We start from the raw sequence: 24,326 nt of genomic DNA, 5'->3' as shown, positions 1-24,326 counted from the left end.
AATGACACCCCTGACAGTGCAGCATTAACTGAGTACTGCACATGCTTCTGCCTCCGCAGCAGAGTGCTACCCACTCTACCTAGGATGTGGGGGGTCACTAGCACGATTTGTTGTCCATCCCTAATTGCCCTTGAGGTGGTGGTCAGCTGCCCTCTTGAACCACCGCATTCCATCCGGTTCGACCTTTCTGTAATCGTTTGATACAACCTTGTGGCTTGCTCAGCCATTTCAGGGGGCAGTTCAGAGTCAACCACATTGTTGTGGGTCTGGAGTCACAGGTAGGCCAGGCCAGACCAGGTAAGGATAACAAAGTACATTAATGTAATCAGATTTTTTTTTTACAACAATCAATGATATCTTCATGGTCACCATTACTGCGGCTAGCTTTCAATTCCAGATTTCTAAAATTAATGAATTGAATTTAAATTCCACCAACTGCCATAGTGAGATTTGAACCCATGTCCCCAGACATTAGCCTGAGCTTCTGGATTACTAGGCCAGTGATATTACCACATGTTACCATCTCCTCTTGAATTGGATGTTTTAAACCTTCAACCACATTCAACCAAAACAAGAACAAATAAGATAACCATTTTAAATCTCACTATTAAACAGAACAGGGTCACCAGACTATGACTTAATTCCCCCAAAGTCTCCCTTTACCAGTACTCCAGTCTTTTGGTTCACTGTGTAGGATGTGTTGGTGAAGGTCGAATCCTTAGTAGGACGCTCCAGGAGCACTTTGTTGTCTTTGAACCAGGTGTAATCGGACGGAGGCGAGCCCTCTGACTCCTTGCAGGTCAACATGACCCTCGACCCTGACATTGCGGAGCTCGGAATTTTACACGTGGGAACGGCTGGTGGCACTGGCAACAAGAGAGTAGAGATGAGGCAGGCGCTGCCACGCGAATCACCAAAAATAAGTACATGTATTCATAACTTGCAGTGTGCACCGTCTACAAGATGCACTGCAGCGACTCGCCAAGGCTCCTTCAACAGCACCTTCCAAACCCGTGACCTCTACCATCTAGGAGGACAAGGGCAGCAGATGCACGGGGACACCATCACTTGCAAGTTCCACAGCAAGTCACACACCATCCTGACTTGGAAATATATTGCCCTTCCTTCATGTTGCCGGGTCAAAATCTGGGAAGGCCTGACAGGTCTGCTCTGAAGCAGAGTCATATGGACTTGAAACATTAACTCCGTTTCCCTCTCTCTCTCTTTTTCTTTTTTGGCCAGCAGAGGCATGATGGGCTGAATGGTCTCTTTCTGTGCTGTAACTTTTCTGTGGCCCTATCTGCTGCCCTTGTGCTTCTGAGAGCTAAAAGGGTCATGGGTTTGGAAGGTGCTGTCGAAGGAGGCTTGGTGAGTTCCTGCAGTGCATCGTGCAGATAGTACACACTGCTGCTACTGTGTGCTGGTGGTGGAGGTAGTGAATGTTTAAGGTGGTAGATGGGATGCTGATCAATTGCGCTGCTTTGTCCTGCATGGTGTTGAGCTTCTTGAGTGATAGAGCTGCACTTATCCAGGCAAGTGGGGAGTATTTCATTGCACTCCTGACTTTTACTTTGCAGATGGCGGACAGGCTTTGGGGTGTCAGGAGGTGAGTTCCTCAGTGCAGAACACCTAGCCTCTGACCTGCTCTTGTATTTATCTGGCTGGTCAAGTTAAATCTCTGATCAATGGTAACCCCCCAGGATTTTGATGGTGTGAGATCCAACAATCCTAATACCGTTGAATGTTAAGGAGAAGTGGCTATACTCTCTTTTGTTGGACTTGGTCTTTGCCTGGCATTTGTATGGTGCAAATGTTCCTTGCCAGCTATCAGCACAAACCTGAATGTTGTCCAGGTCTTGCTGCATGTAGGCACAGGCTGATTCATTATCTGAAGAGTTATGAATGGAATTGAACACTGTACAATCATCAACAAACATTAGAACTTAAGAGAAATAGAAATGAGAGTAGGCCATTTAGCCCATTGATCTGCTCCACCATTCAGTAAGGATGATCTGATCATGGCCTTAACTCCTTTCCTGCTGGGCATCCATAATCCTTGACCCCCATTTCAGATCAAAAATCTATCCTAGCTCAGCCTCAAATATATTCGATACCTCCAGCCTCCACTGCTCTCTGGGGTAGAGAGTTCCAATGATTAGTGACCCTTTGACAGATGAAATTCCTCCACCTCCACCATCAATGGGGGACCCCTTATTCTGACCAGGCGATAAAATGGAGTTGAAGCCCAAGATCAGCCACGATCGTATTGAATGAGAGAACAGGTCCAACAGGCCATATGGTCTACTCCTGCTCCTATTTCTTATGTTCTTGATAAAGCAGCTGAAGATGGTTCAACCTAGGACACTGCACTACTTATAAAGCACCTCTCAGCAACATCTTGAAGTGCTTCAACGACAGTGAAATACTTTTGAAATGCAGCCATTTTGCACAGTACAGTCCTGTGAACAGAATGAACAAGGTAATCTGATTTTGGTGGTGTTGATTAAAGGAAGGATATTGGCCAAGATACTGAGAGAACAACAAATCCAGGGAACCCTGGATGCCAAGGGATATACAAGATTGGATAAAGAAAGGCTTATGGCAGATACCGAGGGCTGAAAACAGTGGAAGCCCTAGCGGATTATAGAATGTGTAGGAGGGAACTTAAAAAGGAAATTAGGAGAGCAAAAAGGGGGCATGAAAAAACATTGGCAGGTAAAATAAAGGAAAATCCAAGGTTATTTTACAAGTATATTAACAGTAAGAGGATAACTAGGGAAAGAGTAGGGCCCATTAAGGACCATAGTGGTAATTTGTGTGTGGAGCTGGAAGATGTAGTTAGGGTTCTAAATGAACACTTTGTATCGGTGTTCATAAGTGAGAGGGACGATGTGGGTACAGAAATCAGGCAGAAGGACCATGATATAATTAAAGAAATTAGCATAGAAAGGGAGGAGGTTCTAAGTGGTCTGGCAAGCTTAAAAGTTGATAAATCTCCAGGCCCGGATGAAGTGTATCCCAGGCTATTGAGTGAGGCAAAGGAGGCGATAGCAGGGGCACTGGCAATAATTTTCAATACCTCTCCGGCCACAGGAGAGGTGCCAGAGGAAGGCAGCCAATGTGGTACCGTTATTCAAGAAGGGAGGAAGGGATAAACCAGGGAACTACAGGCCAGTCAGTCTAACCTCAATGGTGGGGAAACTATTGGAAGCAATTATGAGGGACAGAATTAATCTACACTTGAAGAGGCAGGGAGTAATCAAGGACAATCAGCATGGTTTTGTTAAGGGGAGGTCATGTCTGACCAATTTGATTGAATTTTTCGAAGAGGTGACCAGGCGTGTAGATGAGGGCAATGCATTTGGCATCGTCTACTTGGCCTTCAGCAAGGCTTTTGATAAGGTCCCACATAGAGACTGATAATGAAGGTAAGAGCCCATGGGATCCAAGGCAATTTGGTAAATTGGATCCAGAATTGGCTGAGTGGCAGGAAGCAGAGGATGATGGTTGAGGGGTGTTTTTGTGACTGGATGCCTGTGTCCAGTGGGGTTCCACAGGGATCAGTGTTGGGTCCCTTGCTTTTTGTGGTATATGTAAACAATTTAGACTTGGATGGAGGAGCGTTGATCAGTAAGTTCGAAGATGACATGAAAATTGGCGGGGTGGTAAATAGTGAGGAGGATAATCTTAGATTACAGAAGGGTATAGACGGGCTGGTCAGATGGGCTGATCAGTGGCAAATGGAATTTAATCCGGATAATTGTGAGGTGATGCACTTGGGCAGGACAAACAAGGCACGGAATGAATGGTAGGACCCTGGGAAGTACCGAGGATCAGAGGGATCTTGATGTGCATGTCCACCGGTCCCTTAAGGTAGCGGGACAGGGAGATAAGGTGGTTAAGAAGGCATATGGGATACTTGCCTTTATTAGCTGAGGCATAGAATATAAGAGCAGGGAGGCTATGCTGGAACTGTATAAAATGCTGGTTAGGTCACAGCTAGAGTATTGCATGAAGTTCTGGAATCTGCATTATAGGAAGGATGTGACTCCACGAGAGAGAGCGCGGAGGAGATTTACCAGGATGTTGCCTGGGCTGGAGAGTTTTAGTTATGAGGAGAGATTGGATAGACTGGGGTTATTTTCCCTGGAGCAGAGGAGATTGAGGGGGGACATGATTGATTGAGGTGTATAAAATTATGAGGGACATAGATAGGGTAGACAGGAAGGAACTTTTCCCCTTGGTGAAGGAATCAATAACCAGGGGGCATAGATGTAAGGTAAGGGGCAGGATGTTTAGAGGGGATGTGAGGAAGAATTTTTTCACCCAGAGAGTGGTGGGAATCTGGAACTCACTGCCTGAAAGGGTAGTAGAGGCAGAAACCCTCATAACATTTAAGAAGTATTTGGATGTGCACTTGCGATGCCATGGCATACAAGGCTATGGGCCTAGTGCCGGAAAATGGGATTAGAATAGTTAGGCACTTGTTTGACCAGCGCAGACTCGATGGGCCGAAGGGCCTTTTTCTGTGCTGTAGGCCTCTATGACTCTATCTATAACACTCGGCTCTCCTTCCCAAAGTGTAAAGGGAACTTTGCTAACATGAATGATGGAACCGGATCATGGTGTAACACTTCACCTAAAGCACAGATTTAAGCTACTGAAAGGTTGCTTCCACTGATCAACAACACAATCATGTTAAATTGTTGGACCACAATTTAAAATCTCTGCAGCTGGGTATGGGTGCTTGTGGTTATGGCACTGGACTGGCCACCCAGAGGACAATGGAGAGTAAGTAAAATTAGACAGGCTGTATAATCAGTGGCTGATCTACCCCTCTAAGGTTGAAAATTACCCCTCCCGCCCTAAATTGTATTAAAGACAGAAATAGGGATTGGATGCAGTACCATTTCTACACCAGCAGAGGACACTGCAGCACCAGATACAAGAAAGATCATCGCTGACCACTTGATCCCGTCACACAGTCCAACTGCATTTTTAACCACCCCAGTATTTTTCCTACCATTACCCTCCCTGCAAGATTCCCCGAAGTATGTTGCATTCTTTGACCAAATAATTTCTTCCTAATGTATGTAAGTGTTTTAAACTTATTTTTCACTTGTTTAAGTTCCTAGGGTCTCATACAGCACAGAAGGAGGCCTTTTGACCCATCATGTCTGTGCCAGCCCTTCGAAGAAGCTGTCCAATTACTCCCACGCCCCCTGTTCTTTCCCCAAAGCACCTCCAATTATTTCTTTTTAAGTACATATCCAATTTCCTTTTGAAAGTTGCTGCGAATTTTGCTTCCAGGTCACAGCAACTCGCCGCATAAAAATAAAATCTCCTCATGTCCTCCCTGCTTCGTTTGCCGATTTTCTCAAAGCCGTGCCCTCTGGTCACAGGTCACCAACGTCTTGGTCAAAGAGGTGGGTTTTGAGGAGGGTCTTAAAAGCACAGAGAGGGGCGGAGAGGTTTAGGCAGGAGAGCTCCACAGATTAGGCTTGAGGTAGCTTTAAGCACGGCTGCCCGTGGGTGGGACAAGGGGGTGTGCCGGGAGAGGTGCAGGACAAGAAACCAAAACTGGAGGAGCCCGTAGATCTTGGAAGGTGAGAAGAGGGCTGGAGGAGGCTACAGTGATAGAGATAACACAAGAAATAGGAGTGTAGACCATATGGCTCATTGAATCTGCTCCACCATTCAATACGATCATGGCGATCTTGGGCTTCAACTCCCCCCCCCCGCCTTCCCGCTTGGTCCCCATATCCTTCGATTTCCTGAGACCAAAAATCTGTCCATCCTCAGCCTTAAATATATTTAACGGCGGAGCCTCCGCAACCCTTTAAAGTAGAGAATACCAAACGTTTACAACCGTTTGAATGGAGTAATCTCTCCTCATCTCAGTCCTAAATGATCAGCCCCCTTCTCCTGAGACTGCGCCCCCACGGTTTAGATTCACTCACCGACCAGCAGAAATCCCTCAGCGTCTACCCTATCCAGCCCCTCCAGAATCTTGTATGTCTCAACGAGATCACCTCTCATTCTTCTAAACTCCAGAGAATATAAGCCCAATTGACTCAGCCTCTCACCATAGGACATCCCAAGGACCAGTCTAGTCAACCTTCACTCTACCGCCTCCAATGCAGGTGTATCCTTCCTCCTTCTACAGAGGGGTGAGGCGAAGGTGTAGATGAATCTGGCAAAGAGGGGAAAAAGGTCTTTTCTGTTCAAATGACGCCACCAAACTAAATCTGTCGCTGTGTCCGTTTCTGTGGAGTGTCCGATTAGTGCCAGTCGGACAACCAGACAAATCTGGCATCAGTCGAAAACTATAAACCTGAAATAAAATATTGAAGATGCAGAGCAGGGCTCTCTGACAAATGGACTATCTATGTTCGGGTGCTGACTGGACCAGCCACATAATTCCAGCCATTTTCTTTCTGGGTTGCTTGTTTAAAAATAAAAGTAACCTTTGACCTCGTGCGGACCAACTCTGCTCACCGAGGACAGAGAGTTTGACATCTATTTCTGCAAAGACCACCCTGTCCTCCTTGGCTACCACTTCACACCGGTAGGTAGCCATGTCTGCCCGGGTCACTTCATGCAGTCTGATGTTGGAGCCTCTCATCTCTGCCCGAGCCCCATATGCCTCTGCAGGAAGAATAAGAGACACAAAAATAAAGTTAGGAAAAGAAATAAGAGAATTGCATTTATGTAGCACCTTTCATGCTATTAGGACACCTTAAAGTGCTTCACGGCCAATGAATTACATGTGCAGGCAAACAGGGCAGCCAATTTATGCACAGTAAGCTCCCACATACAGCAAGGATTTAGACAAATTGTCAGCTACAGCTAAGTGGGTGGATGTTCTGTTGAAGGGTCATGAGGACTTGAAACGTCAACTCTTTTCTTCTCCGCTGATGCTGCCAGACCTGCTGGGTTTTTCCAGGTAATTCTGTTTTTGTTTTGGATGTAAAATATCCTCTGGCGTTATTTCGAAGGAGAACAGGGCAGATCTCTCCGTGACTTCAAAATAGTGCACTGGGATTTTTTTTTTTACATCCATCGGAGCTGGGGGGCAGACAGTGCCCCAGTTTAACATCTTATCCAAAAGACAGATTTAGCTCAGAGGTGGGACTCCATTTTAAAATGGGGCTGGTCGGCGGAACAGAGAGAGCATGGGGTGAGCGGAAGGTCAGGCTCAAAGGCCCAATGTTCGACAAAAGCTCCCCTATTCCCCAAAATCCCTACCTGCTGCTGAACTCCTGAACTGTGCTCATTTTACCTTGGACACTTATTTCTCCTGCATTGCTTCCAAAGCGACACCCTGAATAAATGCCACTCAAACCTCACACCCTGTCCTGCATTCCGACCTCCCTTCTTCATCACCCCTCGGTCTTGCCAAGTTCCCCTGGGCCCCCTTCTCATCTGGAGGTTCGCCTACATCAATGCTGACTTTATCCACTTCCACCACCACGCACATTCAGACTGTCTCCCGGGGTCCACCCCATGAAGAAAGCCCGGCTCTCCCTAACTGCCCACGCTCCACGGGCTTCATCTCCAGCTGTTACAGTGATTTTCAGATTCTCCTGCTCTCTTTCAAATCCTCTGCGGACTTCCCCAGACTCCCTCAGGGCGTCTCGGACAAGTGCTACTCCCCGGACCCTCCACGGCTCTGTTTCAGTCATGACGTTGCTACCCTTTCTATCTGCAGTGCCTTCTCTATGACTATGCTTTCCTCCCACGTCCTCTTGCTGAATTGACATAATCCTCCGTCAACCTTTGCCTCTCCAGCACAATCCCTTCCCCAGCCAAATCTGCCGGTTAAGTTCTTTGACTTATGCCCATCCTTCCGTTTTTAATCCCCCAGTATCATCTTTCTGGTCCCGTCGCTCCCAACCCGGAGCTCGTCTAATCCCGTCGCTCCCAACCCGGAGCTCGTCCAATCCCGTCGCTCCCAACCCGGAGCTCGTCCAATCCCGTCGCTCCCAACCCGGAGCTCGTCCAATCCCGTCGCTCCCAACCCGGAGCTCGTCCAATCCCGTCGCTCCCAACCCGGAGTTCGTCCAATCCCGTCGCTCCCAACCCGGAGCTCGTCCAATTCCGTCACTCCCAACCCGCAGCTCGTCCAATCCCGTCGCTCCCAACCCGCAGCTCGTCCAATCCCGTCGCTCCCAACCCGCAGCTCGTCCAATCCCGTCGCTCCCAACCCGCAGCTCGTCCAATCCCGTCGCTCCCAACCCGGAGCTCGTCCAATCCCGTCGCTCCCAACCCATGCCTTCTTTTTCAACTAGGAGGTGTGAGTGTGAGAGCATTTTACTTGCAACGCCAAACATACCTGTGAGAGAACCATCAAAATACACAAAACGTACGTCAGCTCCTTTGATTTTCTTCCACTCCACCCGAGGGTTGGCATCTCTTTCCACGTGGTAAATGCAGGTGAGCGTTGCCGCTAGAAACAACAAGCCCAAGACAATGTGAGTGGGGATTGGGAGTGAGGCGGGGGAAGGGAAGGGGGAGGAAAGAATTTCTCCCACACTAATGTACGCAATATGTGAAAGTCTTTTTTTTTTACAATTCCCCAGCTCCCCGGCCGAGGGTTACTGAGTAACTAGCCGCGTGCGAACCCACACCACGAGGGCTGTTCAAAGTCCTCGATCCCAGACATCACTCTAGTAAATCGGTGCTGCAAACTCTTCGAGCTCTTTATGAGGGTGCATGATGAAATGGAAAAACTACCTAGCAACCAGCCGCACAATATAAAAATCATGTTGGCAAATGTTACATAGGAACAGGGGAGGCAATGGTGTAGTGGTGTTGTCACTGGGCTGGTATTCCAGAGACCCGGGGTGATGCTCTGGGGACTCGGGTTTGAATCCCACCACAGCAGATGCTGAAATTTGAATTCAATAAAAATCTGAAATTGAAAGTTTGATGATAACCACCAAACTACTGCAGATTGTTGTAGGAAACCCATCTGGTTCACTAATGTCCTTTAAGGAAGGAAATCTGCTGTCCTTACCTGGTCTGGCCTACTTGTGATTCTAGAGCCACATCAGTGTGGTTGGCTCTTTGCTCTCTTAACAAGGGCAATTAGGGATGGGCAATAAATGCTGGCTGAGCCAGAGATGTCCACATCCCATGAACGAATATGAAAAAAAGGAGCTATTCAGCCCCTCGATCCTGTTCTGCCATTTAATTAGACCATGGTAGATCTGCATCTTTATTCTATTTTCCTGCTTTTAACCCATGTCCATATGATAACCTAATCCAACAAAGATTTATTGATCTCAGTCTTGAAAGCTTCAATTGACTCATTCAAGTCAGAGGATCACACAGCAGAGAAGGAGGCCATGAACTTATGCCCCCTTGTGACTGACCCTTCAACTAAGGGGAACAGCTGCTCCCTATCCACCTTGTCCATGCTCCTCATAATCTTGTACACCTCTATCAGGTCGCCCCTCGGTCTTCTTTGCTCCAACGAAAACAACACAAGTCTATCCAACCTATCTTCATAACTTAAATGTTTCATCCCAGGCAACATCATGGTGAATCTCCTCTGCACCCCCTCCAGTGCAATCACATCCTTCCTATAATGTGGCGACCAGAACTGCACACAGTACTCCAGCTGTGGCCTCACCAAGGTTCTATACAACTCCAACATGACCTCCCTACTTTTGTAATCTATGCCTCGATTGATAAAGGCAAGTGTCCCATGTGCCTTTTTCACCATCCCACTAACTGTGTACAGACCACATCCCCCTGCACACCGGATGGTACCTGTGTGCCAGTGGCTGAGTGCCCGTCTGCCTCTGTTTCCTCCCTAGTGGGACCTAAAAATCCTGTCCAACAGGTCAACAGCATCTTACAATTTCGGGGTTGGGTCAATCTTACGTTTTTGCTCAAAGATTCTGCGATTGCGAACCAGCCCTGAAACATTGCAACATTATTAGGAGGAAACTTCAGCCCTGTCTTGGGGGATCGGATGCAAGGCTGAGTTTTCACCTGATTTTATATTCCATTAGGAATAGTATTGGAAGGGGTGTAAAAATAGGCATTACACCCCAGCCTGAGCACTTCCCAACTTGCGAGTTGTGTTAGAATCGCTCTATCCCATTGTGGCCGACTTGTGTGCAACATTGAGGGAGCAGGACTGAGGAACAGTCTGTAGGAAGCAGACCTACCAAAGTTGGGTCTGGGCGTGAGACACGATGTCATGTTGCAGCACAACTGGAGTTTGGAAGCTTTAACTTTTACACTGGCCTCGGCTGTATTTTGGTCCACATTCTGAGGAAACAAGTGTAATTATGCGCCTCTTTTCAAAGGCACAGGTGACCAGGAGTTTTGTTTCAGAATGAACTCTCCTTCGCCATAAATTGTTGGAATCACTGCAGGCTTTGGAATATCCAGAATCAATTCAATTAATGATCCTCACAAAGCACCAGAGTCAGATTTAAATCTTGGCATAATCTGTGTGTCACGTAATCAAGATAATGTTAACTGCCCACACTCTCTTAGTTTAGGAATAAAACGTTGATGCTGCTGAAATTCCCATAAGACAGAGAGGAACCCCACACAATCATTAACTAGAAAACTAAACATCCTAATATGTGTGGAGAAAGTATGAGTAAAGAGGGAGAGAGATTGTGCAGAGTGAGAGAGCGAGAGAGTGGGAAGAGGGTGAAAGTGTTGACAGAAGAGAGAGAGTGCAGGGAGAGAGCTTTTAGAGGGTTAGAGAGCCTGTGGAGAGAGAGAGAGAGACTGCGTGGAGAGAGAAATAGGGAAAATTGTGTGCAGAGAGAGAGGGAATGAGTTGTACATCATTCTGGATTTTTTTTTATTCATTCAGAGGATGTGGGTGTCACTGGCTAGGGCAGCATTTATTGCCCATCCCTAACTGCCCTTAGTCAGAGAGCATTTAAGAGTCAACCACATTGCTACGGGCTTGGAGTCACACACAGGCCAGCAGATTTCCTTCTCTAAAGGGTGTTAGTGAACCAGATGGGTTTTTACAACAATCGTTTCATGGTCATCATCAGACTCTTAATTCCAGATTTTTATTGGATTTAAATTCCACCATCTGTCATAGTGGGGATTTGAACCAGAGCATTACCCTGGGTCTCTGGATACCAGTCCAGTGATAATACCACTATGCCACCACCTCTCCTTGTATGGCTGTGGGCAATGTACCCTCTTTTTTTTCGGAGTGTGTGAGTGATCTATTTAAGATCATTATCAAATGGTCTCCGACTCCTAGTTCACAGCAGAACTCCATCCACACGCACGATCCTCCCACACAGTGCATGTGTTCCCCTAGAGACTGATCCATCAACTCACAGAATACACACACCCTACAACCAACATTCACGTAGCAATTCAAAAGTCCCTGTGCAGGTCATGCACAAAGGTGGGCCCTTTAAATTACTGTGCATTCGCGGCTGGACAAAAAAGACCCTAAAAGAGGCCTCGCACTTAAATAGATCACTCGCACACTCCCCCCCCCCAAAAAAGAGGGTAATCTACAGCCTAGATGCATGCACGTGTGCACAGGCCTTCATTTATATTAATCCCTCTGAAACGTTTGAGAGCGCCTCCATTGTGAGGCACCCTTGTGCTTTCCATCCCCTTCAGCAGCACCCACCTTTCCCAGAGGGGCTGCCAGATGGCCAGTCCTACAGTCCCATCATGGGGCTTGCCTTGTCCATGTCCCACCCCTCATCCCTGATAGGATAGCGAACACAGAGGTGGCCTGTTAATTGGACACCTCCGATAAAGGTCGCACTGCAGGACGCGCTTCCAAGACGAGCGGGAGACAGACCCACCACTAGCCCCTTCGCCTGAGAATTTTTAAGTGACAAGGATTCCATTCACTCTCTGTACATGTGGGTGACCTACAACTACACGGAGACACACGAGCTCTAGAATACCCCCGAACACACATACAATGCGTGTGCTGTACAGCCAAGCACAAGTATATGCCGGTGTACATGTATGTACCCCACAAACCACACAAATACACGTGTCCAAAACCATCCCTGTGCACACACTGTCACGACTCACTGGGGATAGTTGCTGCAATATCAAACCCCAATGCTCCCCAAGCCGTGACAAATGAGATAAAGTTCCATCACCCCACCTGTTTAATTTAGGTTACGAGCACCAGGTTTGTAAACTTAGTAAGTAAATAACTGTTTATTGAATAAATTCTCTTTGACCAGTGGCAAAAGAAAGTAATATAAACTGCTAATTTCTAACTCTATAACCTAAACTCTACCCCTTCTTAAACCCCTATCCCACTTCCCTCAGTCACTGCAACCCACTCCCCTCACTCGCCGCATCCCACTCCCCTCACTCGCCGCATCCCACTCCCCTCACTCGCCGCATCCCACTCCCCTCACTCGCCGCATCCCACTCCCCTCACTCGCCGCATCCCACTCCCCTCACTCGCCGCATCCCACTCCCCTCACTCGCCGCATCCCACTCCCCTCACTCGCCGCATCCCACTCCCCTCACTCGCCGCATCCCACTCCCCTCAGTTGCTAGATCCCAATTGCACCAATTCCGGAGTACAGGATTTGATGGAAGATGTTGATCAAAATCAACCCAAATTCCTTTCAGTTCTTTGTTGATGACCCGAGGTGGTCTTCCCAGCACTTTCAGTATTTAATTCTTGGTTGAGCACTTGCCTTTCAATATTTTGAACACTGATTTTTCTCCTTTGCCTCTTGACAGCGGTTTTCAGAGAGACAGCAAATTATCGAGATATGAGGAGAAAAAGCCAGCTAGCTATTATTGTAGAATTACCGGAATCTGACACAAACAGGAGCAACAGGTTTTCGGTCTTTTCCTTTTGAGGCTAGGAGCAATTCTGCTGCACTGCTCTCACATAAACCCTGGCCACCTGGTCAGGAGCCAATTAAAATGTTGTTGCCAGGCAGTTCTCCACTAGACAGGACTCCTTCTTGGCACCATCTTGTCTTTCATGGCACATTCTGTTCCAGCATGGCAAGATTGTACATATCCCTCACACTGTTCCAGTAGGCATGTCTTTCAAACTGCAGCCATTGTAATTTTAGTCAACAGTCCAACAGAAATAAAAAGATATGTTCTTCACACCACACATAATATACCCTACCACCATGCACAGATACATGAACACAGATACATGTGGCCTATAATCATGAACATGCATTTGTGCAAAAATTCCTACAACCACACACACGTACACGCATGCAGACACACATGTATGCATGACACGTGCATGCACAATGGAGAGAAGCACACAATAATACCTTTCTTCCTACTGGCAATAGAATGCTACACTACAAATTATAAAATGGTAAAAAAAAGAATTTGCAGGACTATGGGTTAAGAACAGGGGAGTTGAACTAATTAGGTAACTCTTTCGGCACAGGTACAATGGGCTGAATGGCCACCCAAACTTTATGATTCTATTCTACACACCCAACTTGGGTACAGACAACACAACACGCCGAGCAAGCCTACTTTACGGAAATCAATCCACCTTGTGCCCCGGTAATAAAACAAAATATTGAAAATGCCATGCTCCCCCTTCACAGGAGGATATCTTGCTGGACATAAATAGATAAACTTCTAACCACTCCCTCATTCATCCTAAACTTCTCTCAGGCTTTTCTGGGATGACTGCCACATAGCCTTTTGTGTCAAAAGCCTGGCTGATCGCCTGTGTCCCCATCTCTTATTCTCCCCTGTTTAGTCAGGAAAAGGTTGGAAACTACCCAACACAATGAGTGTGAGGTGCGTTTCATTGCTGAGACAGCATAATGAACTGCCTGTAGTTGACAGTCTATGGGAAAGTAACATCAAAGTTAGCTCACTAGAATCTTAACTGCCTCTCAGCTCTATATTTAAAAAAACTTGCGTAAATGCACAATGCTTTAAAACACAACACTTAAAGCTAACTTCCCCACCACCACTGCCCCATCCCCCTCAGAACCTTCCTGTAGAAAAATGGTCAGAAGTGACAATACCTTGAGGTTTGCCTTTTTCTTGTCGTTGAAGAATTAATTAAGCTGCTCACCCTAAAACCTTTTTATGCCTGAACTTCAATAATGGGCAGAGGGATTTCACAAGAATGTTCATGACAAACATCACATAGCACATTTTCACAGTTTTAATGTATTTCATATTTTAAGTAAATGAAACCAGCAATTCACCTTTCCTTACATTCAATAGCATTACCATCACTGAATCCCCCACTATCAACATCCTGGGGGTTACCATTGACCAGAAACTGAACTGGACTCGCCATATAAATACTGTGGCTACAAGAGCAGGTCAGCTGGCTAGGAATCCAGTGGTGAGTAAATCACTTCCTGACTCCCCAAAGTCTGTCCACCATCTAAAGTCAGGAGTGTGACAGAATACTGCACTGGATGAGTGCAGCTCCAACAACACTCAAGAAGCTTGACACCATCCAGGTCAAAACAGTCTATTTGATTGGCACACCATCCACAAACATTCACTCCCTCCATCACCAATGCACAGTGAGAGCAGTGTGTACCATCTACAAGATGCACTGCAGGAATGGACCAAGGCTCCTTAGGCAGCACCTTCCAAACCCACGACCGCTACCACCTAGAAAGACAAGGGCAGCAGGCACATGGGAACACCACCAGCTGGCAGTTTCCCTCCAAGCCACTCACCATCCTGACTTGGAAATATATCACCGTTCCTTCACTGTCACTGGGTTAAAATCCTGGAACTCCCTCCCAGCAGCACTGTGGGTGAACCTGTACCACATGGACTGCAGCGGTTCAAGAAGGCAGCTCACCACCACCTTCTCAGGGGCAACTAGGGATGGGCAATAAAAGCTGGCCTGGCCAGCAACGCCCACATCCCATGAATGAATAAAGAAAAATCATGAATTTATATAACACCTTCAATATAGTAAAATGACCCAAAGTACCTGGAGTGATATCAAACAATACTTGACATCGAGCCAAAGAAGGAGATATTTGGACAGATGATCAAAAGTTTGGTCAAAGAGGAAGGTTTTAAGAAGTGTCTTAAAGAAGGAAAGAGATGTGGAGAGATTTAGAGTGGGAATATCAGAGCTTAGGGCCTAGGCAGCAGGAGGCATGGCTGCCAGCGGTGGGGTAATGCTCATTGGGGATGTGTAAGAGGCCATAGTTGGAGCAGCGCAAATAAAAGTTAACACTTACGTTCAAATTCCTTCACTTCAACATTACGAACTGTCGATGTGATGGTTACTCCGTGGCTTTGATAAACTAAAACCAGATAAAAAAAAGAAGTGACTCAGTGAGGTAGCATTGAGTATTACAAGCTGCAATGTTTGTGGATATTGGTCAAAACTCAGACCCATTCTCACTGCCAATTAAATCCTTCACACACAGTTCCATCCCAGCACAGTTAAAAAAGACATTCGATATTTATGTCCTCTCTCCGCCTAGATTTTGTGGGTACAAACAACCAACAACAACTTACATTTATAAAGCAGGATTAATATAGTGAAAAATCCCAAGCTGCTTCACAGGAGAGTAATCAAGTAAAAAACTAAGCCACACAGGGAGACATTAGGATAGGTGACCAAAGGTCTGGTCAAAGAGCTAGATTTTAAGAAGTGTTGTAAAGGAGAAGAGAAAGGTGGTGAGGTGGAGAGGTTTGAGGAGGGAATTCTGGAGCTTAAGGCCTGGACGGCTGAAGATATGGCCACCAGTGGTGGTGTAAAGTCACTCTCTTGGTACCCAAATCATTCTTCACTTGCAAGCCTGAACTGTGACAATGGGCAGACTTATTAATACATTGGCATCTCAGCTGTCTGCCATCCCATCCTCACCCAACGTCCATACTTACAGCAGAGGTCGTAAAGTAGCAATCAGGAGCAGTAACCCTGACTTATTTCAGCCCTCCACCCCACCGCCTAACCCACAGGCACCAAAGCCAATTGTTGTGAAGCTATCAGCAGTCTTGTTTCAGTAACTATCTCCACACCTCTTACTGTTATCCGTGCCTTGGTCCCACCTCGCTCCCTCTTCTACTGTTACATCCATACGGTTCATACTATAAAAATATTCATACATAGCCTCCATTTTACAAAAAGGATGTAGAGATAGCGGATAAGGTACAAAAAAGATTGTCAAGCTTGATACCGGAACTGAAAGATTACAATGGTTGGGGAAAACTAAACAGGCTGAGACCCTTTTCTCTAGAAAAGCAAAGGCTGAGAGGTGATCTAATGGAGGCCTTTAAAATTATGAAGGGATTTGAAAGAGTAGACAGAGAGAAGATAGTCACTAATTAATCTAATAAAATAATGCTTGCAAGAAACATTACACTTGAGTCAATCATGATCTCAGCCAACATGAACTTTCCCAGTAAAGTGATAGGAGAATAGGTCAGAAAAACCCACCCAATCCCCAATTCTAAAAGCACTGGTTGAGGCTGCCAACTCAGCACAGACTCAAACCGAACGTGGCTCCTTTGGCTTCACGTAGCCGAGTTCTAACACAAGTCAGTCAGATGCTTGTCTCCCCCCTTGTCTTCTGTTTAGAGACATTTCAGCACCACTTTCGGTCAACGCTCAACAATGTTCAACATCAACTCATTCAGAGCACTTCAAAGGCCCAACATAAACCGGCATTCACAGACGCCAAAGAGCGAGCAGTGCTCTCACCTTTAAATACCCACGACCAAGCCCTTGCTATTCTGAGGAATGGAGTCATCTGTAGTACCTCCCTCTCAGACCTGGGGAAATGCTGTTGTGTTACCATCACAAAGGAGACTTGCAAAGGTCTCAGTCATGGCTCAGTGGGTACCACTCTTGCCTCCTGAGTTGGAAGGTTGTGACTGCCAGATTTCTTGTCCCACTCCAGAAACATGAACACAAAACCTAAGCTGACACTTCAGGGGTGCTACAATGGTGAAATTTATAAGATTATTATGTTTTAGCACTATTTATTTTCATTTATATGATTATCATGATCTTTAAATGTAGGTTAAATAAAAGGAGTCATGTGACCTAGGCTAGAGTCTGCCTGACAGTAAACCTGGGTGGTTTAATTGTTAGATCAAAAGGAGAGTCACATTGCGTTATTTTTAAAAAGAGTTTTCATGGGATGTGGGCATTGTTGGCTAGGCCAGCATTTTTTGCCCATCCCTAACTGTCCTTGTTTTCAGGGCATTTAAGAGTCAACCACATTGCTGTGGGTCTGGAGTCACATGTAGGCCAGACCAGGTAAGGACAGCACATTTCCTTCCCTGAAGGACATTAGTGAACCAGATGGGTTTTTACAACAATCAACAATGGTTTCATCAGACTTTTAACTCCAGATTTTTATTGAATTCAAATTTCACCATCTGCTGTGGTGGGATTTGAACCCAGGTTCCCCAGAGCCTTAACCTGGGTCTCTAGATTACTGGTCCAGTGACAGTACCACTATGCCAACACCTCACCCAAAATTTGGAATTGAAAGGGAGGTGCCAAACATTAACACCTGGGACAATGACAGCTGTTTCTAAGTCCACATTGAGAAGACCCTAAGTCTCCAAAGACCCAAAAAGGCATTACTGATATCAGATTGTAAAGAATTGAGCTGGAACTGGTCCCTTTGTTTCTAAGCTGAAAGTGCTGGTGATCAGCGGTAGATGATTAACGTTTCTACTTGGATTCAAGACTAGTGTTTCCCATTGCCATGGAGAGGGAGGTATAGGAAGCCATTTTGAGATCAGGTTTCAGGCTTCCCTATAATCCCAGCAATATCACAGAAAAATTGAAGTTTTTGGTCTGGTGCAGGCTGCAGCCGACTGGGAGTTGAAGAGCAAAAAGAGACAGATGTTAGCCAGGGCTGCACCTTAAGCACAGAAAATGCTGATTCTATAATTCACCACTTGGTAGGCAGGTGAGAGCTTGCACTCAGATCGAAGACAAAATGCATGTGGAATTAAAGCAAGGCTGGAGGATTTGCCTAGCTGAAGCCAGAGGAAGATTCTCCAGGGAAAACTCTTACGGTGGAAGATTGTATTGGGAAGGGAAAAAGCAGAAGCAAACCCTTGGGTGCTGCAGAATACTTTGGATTAATTTCAGGAGATTGGATGTCTAATTAAGAGACTGAGTAATGGAACAAAATTGGAGTATTGGTTGTTATTAAAAGTAAAAAGTGGCAGACTGTTCGGTAGTTTAAGGTGTAAGTTATGGTTAATAGTTAAGAAAAGTTAATAATATTTAAGTAATAATGTTTTGTCTTTCGTTATTGATACAGTACAAGTTATTTTAACATGTGAAATCTTGATGTGTTATGTTTTCAGCTAATAACTGGAAGTTCCAATTTCTTATTAAACAGTTTTTCATTGCAACAGAGATTTTAGGAACTGCAGTACTGAGGGTGTGTTACACTTTCAGAGGTGCCATCTTTTGGATGAGATGTTAAACTGAAGCTCATCTGCCCTCTCGGGTGCACGTAAATGATTCCATGCCGCTATTTTGAAGAAACAACAATGGGTTCTCCCAAGTGTCCAGGCCAATTTTTATCCCTTAACCAACATCACTAAAGGGAAGTAGGTTATCTGGTTATTACCATGTTGCTGTCTGTGGGATCTTGCTGTGTGCAAATTGGCTCCCAGGTTTCCTACAGTGCAGCATTTATTACTCTTCAGAAAGTATTTAATTGGTTGTGAAGTATTTTGGTAACATCCTGAGGTCTTGAAAGGCAACATACTGGCTTTTTCCTTTCCTTCCTTTCTACATTACAACAGCAGCCCTGGCAATCCTCTCTATTCTGGAGGTTGGCCTGGCTCAAAGCTATGATTGCTAAGCAACACACACTTCAGGGGTCAGATGGTTTTCAAGCTAATCATTATACAAAATGAAGAATGAAGTCCCCAAAAAGCTGTTAAGGCTGTGGACCAACTGGCAATTTCAAAACTGAGATTGACAGAATTACGTTAAGTAAGGGTGTTTAGGGATATGGGACCAAGACGGGTGAAGGACATTAAGATACAAGATCAGCAATAATGTAATTATAGGTGATGAATGGCCTACTCCTCTTCCTATATTCCTATTGAGCTCGGATGTTTTGGACATCTTACACACTGCCCCTGAACCAATGTCACTAAAACAGATTATCTGGTCATTATCATATTGCTGTTTGTGGGATCTTGTTGTGCATAAATTGGTTGCCACGTTTCCGAAATGAAAACAGTGACTACACTTCATAACCATTTTAATGGCAGTAAGGTGTTTTGGGCTAACGTGCTACATATAAACGCAAGTTCTTTCCTTCTTTCCGGTTACAGGGTAGTTTTCTGCTCCATGGCATGATTGAATTTTGCCATCTAGTCCACAGGCAGGAACAACTAACGTTTGCATTATATTCCAGATAGTCACCGGTGACCTAAACTTTTATATCTCAGGATCCCTCGCAGGAGACAGTCACTGGGCAGTTCACTACTCCCTTGAGGAGGTGATTGAAGCATTATCAAACAGCATGGATTTCTCATGCAAGGATGGCTTTCTCAAGATACAGCGTGACAATGACCAAAATGTGTAACTCTTGACAAATAACAACCCTGTGGCACTGAACAGGAATGGTCATCATTTCGTAAATGGTCAAATGGTACCTGACTCCCACCAGAAAACTGAAGCTCAGCAAGTTACATATCCCCAGAGCTGCAGATGAATCTTTCATATGAACATTTGCATTAGGAGCAGTAGGCCACTCAGCCCCTCGAGCCTGCTCCGCCATTCAATAAGATCATGGCTGATCTGATTTCTCCACATTCCTGTCTACCCCCGATAACCTTTCACCCCCTTGTTAATCAAGAATCCATCCAGCTCTGCCTTAAAAATATTCAAAGACTTTCTTCCTCAAAAGGCAGTGAAAGCAAAGTTCCAAAGACTCACGACCCCCTGAGAAAAAATTTCTGCTCGTCCCTGTCTGAAATGAGCGACCCCTTATTTTTAATCAATGACCCCCTAGTTCTGGATTCTCCCACAAGAGGAAACATCCTCTCCACATCCACCCTGTTAAGACCCCTCCGGATCTTAAACATTTCAATCAAGTTGCCTCTTACTCTTCTAAAGTCCAGTGGACATAAACCTAACCTGTCCAACCTTTCCTCATAAGACAACCTGCCCATTCCTGATATTAGTTCAGTAAACCTTCTCTGAACTGCTTCTAATGCATTTACATCTTTCCTTAAATATGGAAACCAGTACTGTATACAGTATTCCAGATGTGGTCTCACCAGTGCACTGTACAACTGAAGCATAACCTCCCTACCTTTATGATCAATCCCCCTCACAATAACAATAACAATAACATTCTATTAGCTTTCCTAATTACTTGCTATGCCTGTATACTAGCTTTTTGTGTTTCACACACGCGGATACCCAGATCTCTATGAATCTCACAGCACTGCAATCTCTCACCATTTAAATAATAAGCATCTTTTTTATTCTGGCTGCCAAAATGGACAATTTCACATTTGCCCACATTATACTCCATTTGCCAGATCTTTGCCCACTCACTTAACCTATCTATGTCACTTTATAGTCTCATGTCCTCTTCACAATTTACTTCACTATTTACCTTTGTGTCATTAGCAAATTTAGCAACCATTCCTTTGGTCCCTTCATCCAAGTCATTTATATAAATTGTAAAAAGTTGAGGCCCCAGCACTGATCCCTGTGGCACAGCACCCACCACATCCTGCCAACCAGAAAAAGACCCATTTATGCCAACTCTCTGCTTCCTGTCAGCTAGCCAATCTTCTATCCATGCCAATATGTTACCCCCTATACCATGAGCTTTTAATTTCCTTTCATCTGGCACTTTATCAAATGCCTTCTGGAAATTGAAGTATAGTACATCCACCGGTTCCCCTTTATACACAGCATATGTGACTCCTTCAAAGAATTCCAAAAAATTGGTTAAATGTGATTTCCCTTTCACAAAACCATGTTGACTCTGCCTGATTGCCTTAATTTTTTCTAAGTGCCCTCATATAACATCTTTAATAATAGCTTCTAACATTTTCCCTATGACAGATGTTAGGCCAACTAGCCCATAATTTCCTGTTTTCTATCTCCCTCCCTTTTTGAGGTAAAGCAGTCACATTTCAATCTCAAAAACTTGGACATAACACTGCTGTTTGAAGGGCTCTCGGAGAGACCGGTTGAATAATTTAACGGTGACTCCTCTGTCCAACACCTGTACCTGAGCACAGAACAGCTACAGAGTGCCAGTGCTTTGCTTCAATCCTCAGATCAGGCAGGAACCTTGGTATAGTATCCTGGAGGAAGTTGACTAGCAGCCATTCCTTCCCGTTTTCCTTGGATCACCTCGTAGGTGGGGCTGAGGGGTTAAAAGGGCGGGAAAAGAATCTGCCACAGCAGTGAAATCTGAAAATTGGATATTTTGCATAAAGATAATCAATTTCTGACAAGTGCTGCTCAATTTTCAGGATATAACATTTATTTGTTTTGGGTGCCCACTTGATGTTTCACCTTTAGGCTGTTTAAGTGTATGGGTTTTCAATTCAGCATTTTACAATTGCAATGGTCAACACAATTCTTCCTCCAACTCCTCACCACCCAAGGTGATCAGACATCTTAAAGGGGAAAACTTGTTCCATACTAAATTGTCACAAAGCCATTAGCAAAAAGGTTCCATCTGGTAAACGGTTGTGCAATGACCTTTGTTTATAGCAAAGTCATTACAATGCCAAAGTTTTCAACAGTTTCATGAGGATTGTTGACATTTTAAGTTCTGACTTAAGCAATGCAGAATCGATTACTTTTCTGCAGGAACAAAACTTTATGGTTTAATGTTAGATGAGCAGTTTCTTCCTTTAGTCAGGTTGTGTTTTATGGTTTAGTAATGAAACACCTCCTATTAGCCCTGACAGCTAAGATGCTGACTCTTTGTTTAATCCTGCTTTGGGGATTTGGTTCAAAGGCTCACCGTTAACTCTGAAGCAGTGTGCTGTGCAAATGTACAAATTACTATACATTGCTATTGATTGGCACCCCATCCACAAACATTCACTCCCTCCACCACTGATGCACAGTAGCATCAGTGTGTACTATTTACAAGATGAACTGCAGGAACTCACCAAGGCTCCTTAGACAGCACCTTCCAAACCAACGACCACTACCATTTTGAAGTGCAAGGGCAGCAGAAACATGGGAACACCACCACCCGGAAGTTCTCCTACAAGTCACTCACCATCCTGACTTGGAAATATATCACGGTTCCTTCACTGTTGCTGGTTCAAAATCCTGGAACTCCCTCCCTAACAGCACGGTGGGTGTACCTACATCAAATGCACTGCAGCGATTCAAGAAGGCAGTTCACCACCATCTTCTCAACGGCAAGTGGGGATGGGCAATAAATGTTGGCCTGGCCAGCAAAGCCACATCCCATGAATGAGTTTTTAAAAAAAAAAGTCACACAATTAAGTCATCAATTTGACTTGAAGCCTTTGTATCATAGGTTCACAGAATGGCTACAGCACAGGGGGAGGCCATGTGGCCCACCGTGTGAGTGCCTTCTCTCTGCAAGAGCAAGTTACCGAGACCCGCTCTTGGCCTTGCCTTTTTTCCCCTCAGCCCAACAATTCATTTTCCCCCTCACATAATTATCCAATTCTCTTTGATTGAAGCTGCCTCCACCACACTCTCAGGGAGTGCATTCAAGATCCTAATCACTCGCTGAAGAAACAAGTTTTTCCTCGTGTCGCCATCGTTTCATTGGCCAATCAACTTAAGCATGGGCTCCCTGATTCTCAACACTTCTGCTAACAGGAGCAGTTTCTCCCTATCTAATCTGTCCAGAATCTTCAGTGTTTTGAACACCTCTATCAAATCTCCTCTAAATTTTCTCTTCTCAAAGGATACAACCACAGTTTCTCCAATCGATCCACATAACTGAAATCCCTCATTCCCAAACCACTGTCGTAAATCTTTTAAGCACTGCCGTCCAAAGCCTTCACATCCTTTCTAAAGTGTGGCACCCAGAATTGGACACAATGCTCTGGTTGAGGCTAAATGAGTCATTCAGAAAAATAACATTGATACACCACAGAGGTAGCAGCAAAGCGCAAGGTGTAAAACAGCACCAAATTTGAAAAATACAGGAAAGGATAATCGTTTGGCAGTACAGAACTTGAAAATAGCTGAATGAAAGAGACATGCTATCAAAGTTTTTTGTCTTGCAATCATCAGGGTTGCTTGCCAGAAATTACCAACAGTAAAGGGAACAACAATTTATACTGCATGAGAAGAGAGTGCTGAATGTTTGGCAAGTGGACTCTGATTGGTGGAAACTTTGCTATGGAGAATGCAGCGTGGAACAGTTAACTGCTCAGTTTTGTTCAAATTCAAACCAGGCAGATCGACTCTGGTCAAGGCATTGCTCTGTCTCCTCATGCAGTATAAACTGTTTTCTCCCTTTACTGTTGGTAATTTCTTGCAAGCTGTCCTGATGAGTCCAAGATGAAAAACTTTGATAGCATGTCTCTTTTTTAAGCAATAGGAAAGAAATTGAGTTGTAGTGATGCCAGGCTCTCCTTATGAACGTATGAGCAGTGAGAGATAGGAAAAGGCACTCTGCCCCATCCAGTCTGTTCCATGTAATTGTGATATATTGTACATCGCAATAGAACATAGAAACATGAGAAATAGGAGGAGTAGGCCATATAGCCCCCAACGAGGCATTTAATAAGATCGTTGCTGATTTTATGCCTCAACACTTTCCCATATTCTTTCCCCACCTTACTCGATAGTCATGTGATCTCATTAGCAACAAATAATGGCCAAAACATTCTTGAAAATCCTTCCCTGTTTCTTCCTTCCTCTCCCTTAACTGGTAAATGCACTATTTGGAGGAATATCAATTAGGGTTACCATCCTATTTGTTAGACAGTGGAAAGTGGGAGTGCGAGTGCGAGTGAGAGTATATGGTGCTATTGCATAAGGAAAAGATCATGCTTAGCTCTGATGAGGAAAGAAAGATGCCTTTATACAGCACCCTTCCTGACCTCAGGACATCCCAAATCTCTTACAGCCAGCCAATAAAGTAGTTTTTGAAGTGTAATCCAATTTGTGCACAGCAAGTTCCCAAAAACAGCAATATGATAGTGAACAGATAATCTGTTTTTCTGATGTTATCGGAGGGATAAATGTTGGAAAGGACACCATGGAAAACTCCACTGCTCTTTTATGTCCACCCAAGAGGGCAGGAGGAGCTTTGGTTTAGCATCTCAGCACTCCCTTCATACTGCACTAGGGTGTCGACATGGATTATGGGCTTAAATCTCTGGATCAG

At 45.0% G+C, this 24,326-nt stretch overlaps 1 protein-coding gene across 2 annotated transcripts in view; it reads right to left on the bottom strand.

The window, feature by feature from the left end:
* Positions 1-24,326, bottom strand: part of jam2a (junctional adhesion molecule 2a) — a 68,066-nt gene that overhangs the window by 17,023 nt on the left and 26,717 nt on the right. For both annotated transcript variants that reach the window (XM_041211689.1, XM_041211691.1), the window contains exons 2-5: positions 15,204-15,269; positions 8,336-8,449; positions 6,499-6,648; positions 664-866 (exon numbers count right to left, since the gene is read on the bottom strand). In XM_041211689.1, the coding sequence (XP_041067623.1) occupies positions 664-866; positions 6,499-6,648; positions 8,336-8,449; positions 15,204-15,269 (533 nt within the window). The remainder of the gene's footprint in view (positions 1-663; positions 867-6,498; positions 6,649-8,335; positions 8,450-15,203; positions 15,270-24,326) is intronic.

The sequence above is a fragment of the Carcharodon carcharias genome, chromosome 18 (assembly GCF_017639515.1).
Source record: "Carcharodon carcharias isolate sCarCar2 chromosome 18, sCarCar2.pri, whole genome shotgun sequence".
In the NCBI taxonomy this organism is placed as follows: Eukaryota; Metazoa; Chordata; class Chondrichthyes; order Lamniformes; family Lamnidae; genus Carcharodon; species Carcharodon carcharias.
This window is presented reverse-complemented; position numbering and strand designations above follow the sequence as displayed.